The following is a 9,418-nucleotide window of genomic DNA, read 5'->3' as shown; positions in this document are numbered from 1 at the left end:
CATTCCTGCAGTTAAATGACCTGGACCAAATTAATTGACTGAGAGTAGCAATTAGTTTGGTCACTGTTTTAACAGAGATGCACACTGTGACAGCTTTCTGCATTCACTTTGGAGTCTCCCAAACTTGTACTTAAGCTACATTCCAGCAAAATTACATCCATAAAAAAACCCGCTTAAGCTATTGTATTTGGAAAATACGTTTGTGTGTTCCGATCCTATTCTCAGTAAAGTTTTGCACGGAATAAAGAACTAGGCTTAAAGGGGATTTTTTTTTTTTTTTTTTTTTGTCCACTATACCTTTCTGTTTGAGGAGCAAACAGTAAAGGAAAAGGTAGTACTTGTTCTGCATTTCTTTCAAATGTTATAATGACAGCATCAAACTGCATTGTTTGAAAAGTTTAAGTATGGGAGATTGGTGTTTCTGATCTGGGATCTTGTTTTGTTCATATATATTTTTTTTTATGTTGGCTTTCTCCACAGATCACACAAAATTGTGGTGTGAGGCAGAGATGGTGAGAAAAGCACTGGCACAGAAGTGTTTCAATTTTCAGGCCATCCTTTCATTAACTCTGATGGCTCAGCAGCAGAAACACCCATGTTTGCTCCTCCACTTCTGGGATTCTCTCAGCTTGTGCGGCCACATCAGGTACTTGCCTTTTATCTTTGTTAGGGAGCACTAAGAATTAAAAATCCTCTTTGGGCTTTACCCATTGACTACTAATTAACATGAAAAAAATGCTTTACCACAGGACTTCTTTTTTTCACATGCATATATCTCACATACGGTGCACACTAACTGTTCATATACGGTCTTAGTGTGCATTTCGTAGGCACACAAAAGTTCCAGATGTGCTGTGTATCTTGTTTAGTTGACTTTATTCTTCTGTAAAGCCAAGAGAAATATTAATCATTCATTTACTGTTAGGGGATGGGTCGTCTTCTCATGTTTCAGTAAAGGGGGTGGAAGAGTAAAGTAAGCCAAATTTTTTCCTATTTAAGGCCAAAGCTGGGGAATGCTTGTGGCTGAGTTCTGTACATGGCCCGGTGCTGGAAGGGCAGGGAACAACCGATGTTGCTATATTGAATAGATTTTTCTCCCCCCCCCATTTTTATTTTTGCACAGAGAGTCTCATGTCTAATATTTAGACATGATGAGCTTTGTGCAAAAAGTAACTTTGCTCATTCTTGCCGTGTTTCAACCCTCAGTTATTTTGGCACAACAAGAAGGTGAGTAATTCAAGCTTCTTATGATTTAATGTTTTTATTTTATTTTTATTTTCACCAATTATTTTAGTTGCTTGTAAGAAATGTGTATTCACAAATCTCACCAGAACACTTTTCCTTCACTAATTCAGCACAGTCAGATATTTAATGCTGAAGCAGAAAGCTGCAGGAGTTTGAATTACCATCCCAAAGGTTTCTCTTCGCTTTGCTTTCTTCTGTGGTTAAAAGGACTGTACAGTGCTCTCTGCCTTAGCTGCATTTGTTCTTGTTCTTACTTGTTTTCCTATTACAGACACCGGAGAGTTTTTAAACTATTTCTTTTAACTCTTGGAACAACATTTTAACTATTAGCTCTGTGCTGCCTGGAAGTTATTTGTCACAAGCAATAAGTCTTTGCTTCCAGCTTTTTTATTTGGAGTTCTCCTTTTGTACTTGTGTATTTTCCACTGGCAGCATGGGGGTTTGTTTAAACAATTTGTGAGCGGAAAACAGCCTTGAAATCCTAACCAGTTTTGATTAAACAGTTTTTAAGACAGATATATGAAAATATGTCAGCTTACGGGATTTTTACTTGGACATAAAGCAGGAAAGTAGATTAATTCCCTCAGCTGAAATAGTTTGAATTGTGCATCTGCAGGCTGTTTCGGTCCTTCACAAGACTGATTAGCAGCTGATGGTATCTGGGAGCCCATGCAAGTACATGTGTGCATGTTTGCAGAAAGCGAGAACACCAAAACCCATGGAGTTTAGAGGGGGAAAACTTACTTTGTGTACAATAATTCAACTTAGAGTGAAGATAAGTGTGGTATGAGTATTTAAGTTAAACAGATGACATTCCACAAGTACAGCTGACCTTTTTTGGACGTGTTGTGTTCCTGCTTGCCAGACGTTGTAAACCAGACCTTCCTTAAGATAAAACATTTTTCTTTGTTGTAAACATAAAAGATCTGCAAAGTATTTATTCCTGCATGGAGGCAACGAATAACTTTACAAATAACTTGATAAGCAGCAGCCAAATAAACTGTAGTGCAGCAAAGGAAAGCCAAATGCCTTTACAACCACACCCTGCCCTGGTCTTTATAATACAGATCATGAAAACTATTACTTTAGCCATTTCATGGCAAATCTGCCTAGGCATACCTGGAAAGGTACCTCTGCTGAGGGGGTGACGGTGAGCTCAGCAGCAGGCTGTCGGCAGCCTGTCAGGGCTCAGGGGGCTCCATGTACAAGCAGACCAGGTAACATCAGCTGCAAGAGCAGCGTCCCCAAATACCAGCCCCCCCTCACCAAGCACAAGCACAGGCTAAGCCTTGTGAAGTAAAGTATCTGGAAAAAAAAAAAACAAGGGATAGAAAGATGTGCTGTAGAGTATAAACATAATATGCTGTGAACTGATGCTTTTCTGTTTCTGCTGTTCCAGTATATAAACTGCCTCTTCAGTAACCCTCAGTGAAGAAAATATAAAATTTGAGCAAACCTGTGCTGTGAGTTTTCCCTGCTTACAGCAGCAAATAATATACATATTGCATACATTTATTATGCATTATGTGTATTTATTTATATATAGATATAGATATAGATATAGATATAGATATAGATATAGATATGATATAGATATAGATATAGATATCTTCAGAGGGATAAGGACAAAGGGATCATTCAATACAAAAAGAAGGAACATCAGTTTTATTTCACCAAATAAAGAATTTCCCCCTGAGTGCCAGGTCCCTTTCCCTCGCTCTGGTCGTTTCTGAGGTGCAACACATATTTGACTCAAGAAATGTTAAATTTTGGGTAGAAGAACAACATACAAACGAAGTGTGAGGGAGTATTCTCATTTCTCTGCCACATTCTTGTTTCATGGTGTAGTAACATTTCCGTACCGGGCTAACTTCCATACTACTTACAGGGATGAGGTTACACAGAGAGACTGATAAAACACTAATTATCCTGTAAAATATTGCATTCTCTCCTCTCTTTGGAATTTTCCTTTCCACACCTTTGAATATGCTTTTCTCACAGAAAAAAAATGATTGAAGGAGTTGATTATTAGCATTATTAATTCATGTGCAGGGCAGCAATGGACGGGGTAGCCAATTTTTCCATGATTCCAAAGAGAATTTCCAGACATGCTAAAATGCTCTCTCTTGTCAAGAAAAACGTTTATATGGTTAGTATCAAATGTAAGTCAATATAAAATTTTCCTTGGGAAAGCCTGCCAGGAGACAAGACTTGGCACGATATTAAGGAAACTGCTCAATATACACTAAGTTTAGGATAGTCAGATGTACCTCTGGGCTATGTGTTTCTTTGTCTTGCTGTAATAGCTAGGAATGGAGATTTGAGTATGGCCTCAGGTTGAACCTCTTCAGAAGCTCAACATCTGAACATTGTGGATCAAGAAGTTTTCTGTAACTTCCAAAGCTGGTAGCCCACCAGGGTGGTTTTTAGCCTGCAAATGAAATCACCTTGACACAATTCAGGTTTTCTGATATATGTCAAGTTAGTGTAAGACATTTGCAAGCCCTGGCTATGTTCAAGATAAAATGCCTCGTGGTGGCTGACAGGACAGGAAGCTGGTGCTTTAGACATGACACATGATTCAGATTCCAGCAATGTATATTCAGTCCCACCACCTGAAGGCACCTTTACATCCTGCATATTAAACTACCAAAAAGTGTAAGAACTTCAAATGTTTCTTTAGGAAAGAAATCCATCCTCTAGCCAGCCAGGACATTTGCTAGCCTTACACTTGCATTCATCCCATTTGTCTTGACTCTGTAGAATCAGTCAAGACAGCTACTTCCAGAAGAGAGCATAAATTTTAGCTGGACAGACTGGACATATTTGGCAGTTTCCACTGACTACAAAGGAAGCACGTGCACAGCCCTGCTCACATTGGTGCCAAAGGGGAGGTCAGATGGATTTGGGCCTATCTCAGCTGCATTTGAGATGGGTAAAGGACATCTCAGTCACCTGGAGTGTGACACTTCTCATATGTACACCCCATAGTCCTTGAGGAACTTCACTGAGGTCATCAGGAAAACCCTACTGCTCTAAAAGCAGTGTGAAAGCCGAGCCAGAAACCCTTCATTATTATTCCAAATAATTTTTTTCTCAAATGTAATTTAGTGTTTTACCTGTAATATAAGTATTATCTTGGATGTTTGGTCAGGAAGCTCACTTCTGAGGTAATGACTGAATCCTAAAATATCTCTGAGAAGACTTATTGACCTTTCATATTACTTTCAGTCACAAATTATGGTTTTAAAATGAAATATGACCATTAAATGTAGGTTTCAGGAGGCAGCATGCAAAGAACTCTTTATGCTGAGTGTGCACTTCTGATCCCTTAGAAAAGAAGGATGATATTTTAGGAAAACTTGTGAAGAGCTTGGTTTAGCCATTTTATTTTCTTCTTTCCTTAATTGGAAAGGATTAGATAGATAATGAAGTAGATCAGGACTGCACCTATGCAGTATATTTGTGAGACTGCCAGACTGACATCTTTAGCACTTACCTATATGCCACATTGCACATATGCATTCTTTGTTGACAAATTAGCTAGTTTAAGGCTCATGCTAATGACAGCCAGAACCCTCTTTCCTCAGAGGTTTTGGTAACAAAGAAAAGTCCCCCTCCAGAGTTTTGAAGGTAAAACCAGATGATGTATATCTGTGTGCCAACAGATAACTGTAACCTGGACTATGTGAAGGTATGGAAGATTGGGGTCTACTGCTCTTCTTCCATTTTTCCTAACTCTTTTTCAGCAAGCACATGGCAGGCAAGGTTGTGCTTAGGAAAATTGAAACATTCCTTTCTGGTCTGGAAAAATCATGCTAAATGAAAGCCTGGGGAATCCACCCCCTCTAAACATTATATATATGTTCTTGGAAATATGACAAGTTTCATAAACACATTTTAGATCACACATCCCTGGAAGACATTAACCTTAGGAAAATGAGACCATTATATAGCCCTTTCATTATTTTCCAGATTAGTTTTTGATTTGAGACCAAATCTATGTAGAGTGATTTTTTAAAAGAGGAGGTGGAGTTGGAAACATCCACAGCTTTAGTACAGGGGGAAGATACAGAGGTAGAAGGGTGTTGTCTCTGGCACAAATATTACTGTTGATGCCTTGGTCACAGTCACTACATTTGCTCCCTTCTTAGTGCTGCAGATTCCAGGCAGATCCTACTTCCTTTTCCCGCTTCTGCCAAAATTTTGAGGTTTGCAGTAGGCAGCCGGTGTCACTTACAATATCTTAGCTGATGCCAGTCTTACACAACAGCTGGGTGTTAGTTTTAATTAATGCTATTTAAGAGAAAGAAAGGAGTGAATTACTATCACTTGCTTGTTCCACAAACTGGCTGATAAGCCAGACTGGCATGGATCTATTGGTCATTGTCCCAGTTATGCTCTAATGTTATTCAAACCTTGTTTTAATCAGAAATGTGCAGAAAATGGGACATACCTGGCTTCATAATTGGGAAAGTATGCTGTAGGTCAGTAACGGAAATGATGCAGACTGCCATTTAGCATTTTGGATTAAAACCAATCTCTTCACAGTTGAAACGTTCAACCTACCAGTAGGGGGAAACAATAACAAGGAGTGCTTTCCCAGGCTAGCGGGCATCGTGAAAACTATATTGCTCTTGATGTTTTTATGGTAGGTGAGTAATCTCGAGAAGAGCACAAGCCACAGCTGCTGTAATTTATAATGCAAGTTTTAATTTGTTGGTTTGAAGTTGTTGTAGTTTAACCCCAGCCAGCAACTAAGCCCCACACAGCTACTCACCCACTCCCCATCAGTGGGATGGGGGAGAGAATCAGAAGAGTAAGGATGAGAAAACTCATGGGCTGAGATAAATATGGTTTAATAGGGAAAGCAAAAGCCACACATGCAAGCAAAGCAAAACAAGGAATTCACTCACTGCTCCCCATGGGCAGGCAGGTGTTCGGCCATCTCCAGGAAAGCAGGGCTCCATCACACGTAACGGTTACTTGGGAAGACAAAACACCATCACTTTGAACCTGCCTCCCTTCCTCCTTCTTCCCCCAGGTCTACATGCTGAGCATGATGTCATATGGTGTGGAATAGCCCTTGGGTCAGTTGGGGTCAGCTGTCCCAGCTGTGCCCCCTCCCAGCTTCTTGTGCACCTCCAGCTTCCTTGCTGGTGGAGCAAGAAGCAGAAAAGGCCTTGACTCTCTGTAAGCCCTTTTCAGCAGTAACGAAAACATCCCAGGGTTATCAGCCCTGTTTCCAGCACAAATCCAAAACATAGCCCCATACTGGCTACTGTGAAGAAAATTAACCATATCCCAGTCAAAACCAGAAGTAATAATTTGGCAAAACCCACAAAATGGAAAGCAGTGCAATGGTCATGTCCATTAATGTTCCAGAGTATGCTGTCAAAGGGCAATCATGTTTATTTAAGAAACTAGACAAAAATGTCAGCTAAGAAAAGGAAAACTGTTGGCAATAGTAAATATATGTTGTTAATAAAATGGGTTTTTTTGCTCTTGAAGTAACTGGATTAGATTCTCATATCCTTGCAGAAGTTTGATGTGGTGGAGCAAAATTCAATTTATTACTGGCAACAGCCAAAAAAGTAAAACTTAAACTTGAAAAGGGTTTAATAGAATCTTTTCTAATTCAACATAACTGTTTGCTCATTCTTCTTGTGGTAGATTGGTAAATTGTACACAACTTTAACAACTTTAAGTTCAGTACCTAGCACCTGTATGTCTACAGTTTTGAGACGTTCTGATTTTGGTTTTGGCAGATGATAAATAACCTTCAACCCAAAATGGAACAAAAATTTTAGTGTCGTCATTTTACCTGCTGCAATACTTTACCAGCCTACCCCTCCTTCAACACATCCGTGATAATATGCCCTGTACAGAAGGAGAGTTGGGCACAGATGTCATTCCTTCTCCAGGAGTAATGCAAGAAGTGTTATCTTGCTTCTGTACCTTCAGGTCAGGCTGTTGAGGGGACTGTGGATGGGTGCAGAAGAATGCTGCAGCCATCTAAGCCCTAAGCATGCTGCCCATCTCCAGCCCAGAGGATCCAGTGGATTCCTCTTGGAGAGAGGGCCATTTGGTGATGTTAGATCTCTGTTACAGAGATGCTGCATGGTGACTCACTGCAGTTGGCTCCCCATGGCCGTGCTGCTACTAGATACAGGATCCAGTGCTCTGGCTCAGTTAATGCTGCAGGACAGCTACTTCTCTATGGATTTTCTTTCTTCCATTGAGCCTTTTGATGCACAGGGTTTCTGAAGCTTTACTTTCTGTCCTCTCTGTTGCTTCCCTGACCAGAGATGCTTTGTGCCTGGAAAAATCTATAAGTAATTCCCACAGAATTTCCTGATCTTTCTCCACTCAGCACAGTCAGACACTTTGTGTTTCAGGGAAATAAGATTCCCATATTTTTGTGTAGGGACCACGTTATTAATATTTCTCACATTGCTTTGAGATCATGTAACAATTTCAAAGATTAACCCTTATGTTGCTCCTGGCTGTAGCTGATGAACTGATAATCTCCATAGGCAGTAAAAAAATTAAACGTTACAGGAGTCAAAAAATGTCTTCTATAAGTATAACAGAGGTAGAGAGGTGTGCTCATCCTATCTTAAATGCCTGAAGGGTGCAAGGAAGAATGCGTTCTATCGGTGACTGTAAAGCAATACATCTTTCATACAGACCCATAGTAAATTAGATTTTGCGTTTATATTTTCAAGTATTCATTATTTTTTCTCATCTTATATTACATAGGAAAGGTTCTCTCCACTTTGTTTTGAGAAAATCTACTTCCAACCACTGCTTTTATTTAATTTTCACTTCAGAGGCAATCTTCTTGTCTCCGAGTTTGCAAAGTTGAAGGCCTGCCTGTTTCATGTCAAAATGACAATGGAAAACATGATATAACCCCCTCCAACAACAACCGTTTGTTGGCTTTAGTTTGGAAAAACTTCAGCTCTGGGACTTCTGGCTTTGTTTAGTGAAAGTACAGCAGAAGAGATTCCTTTCAGATTAACTAAGAGACTACTTCCATTTTCTCTCATTTACGTCAAACCCCTCATTTAAACATGAACTTCAGAATAAGAATGAAAAGGGTACCTCCTTTAACAATGTCTGCACGTTTTTGTCTTGCTTTGATTAGCACAAGTACTCTGTGAAGAAATGTCTGCCAGGGAGGAAGAAGAGTGCATGGGATGTGGACCAGGAAGAATGGGATGATAATTGAAAGAAAGATATTTGAAGGCTGAATGTGTTTTGTTATTTTGAAAGCCTAGGCCTTCTCTTACAGCTAAAGGGGTACTTAGGTGACTTTCAAGAAATTAGGGATGTGAGTTACAGATTTGACTTTAGCTGAGTTTGTACCAGAATGGCCTTCAGCATGACACAAAGCTAGCCACAGGAGACTCATCCCTTTCTGCGGCTGGTTTTCTCTTTCAGTTATTGTGCATCCCACCCTGGAGGATGGCACAGGCACCTCTGTTCTCCTGCCAGGCAGCAAAAGATTTCCTTCCATGTGCAAAACTTCTGCAGGCTGCTATGGTGGCTTCAGGCACTGCTTTGTTTCCAGCCCCAGCACTGTGAAGGGCAGCAGAATCACAGGAACACCCCGTGCACATCTGCAGCAATGGATATGAAAGGATGATCTGTGTCTGGAAACTACTTCCCACAGCAATTTGACACTGGCAGTTCTTGGAAAACTTCTGGACATAATTAGTTCCCACTGAAATTCCCCACAATTCACACCCAGTGACCAGTCAGTGCATTAGCAGGCTGTCTGCTGCAAACATCTCTCTACCTCTATTCTTTCCCGTTGTGCTTCTTCTTCTCTCTCTTTTCCTTCTTTCCATTTTCTTTTAGGAAAAGAGGCAAGGGCAAAACTGCCGCTCCTTTTTCAGACAGAGAGAAACAATTGCTCACCCAAACACAGCTAATGGAAAATATGGGAAGCATTGCTCATTGTTCCTTTGATGTTCAGTGTAACAGCCACGCTGAGAATCAAAGGAGAATGAACTGTATCCCCCATGCTTTCTTTCAGCTATAAGCACCGAAAAATAGAACTCATATTATCTTGGAAAGCACTTCTGTGTTCATGAGAGGCTCTTTTAAAAAAATTTATATTTTTTGTGTGTTCGGCTTTAAATCTACTGTATGGTGTTTGCTTGTT

General features: G+C 40.1%; 1 protein-coding gene across 1 annotated transcript in view; it reads left to right on the top strand.

Moving 5' to 3' along the window:
- Positions 1-1,148: 1,148 nt before the first annotated feature.
- Positions 1,149-9,418, top strand: part of COL3A1 (collagen type III alpha 1 chain) — a 52,763-nt gene continuing 44,493 nt past the window's right edge. Inside the window, exon 1 of the mRNA XM_009643542.2 lies at positions 1,149-1,227. Within this exon, the coding sequence (XP_009641837.1) occupies positions 1,149-1,227 (79 nt within the window). The remainder of the gene's footprint in view (positions 1,228-9,418) is intronic.

The sequence above is a fragment of the Egretta garzetta genome, unplaced genomic scaffold, assembly GCF_000687185.1.
Source record: "Egretta garzetta isolate BGI_Z169 unplaced genomic scaffold, ASM68718v1 scaffold297, whole genome shotgun sequence".
Classification (NCBI taxonomy): Eukaryota; Metazoa; Chordata; class Aves; order Pelecaniformes; family Ardeidae; genus Egretta; species Egretta garzetta.
This window is presented reverse-complemented; position numbering and strand designations above follow the sequence as displayed.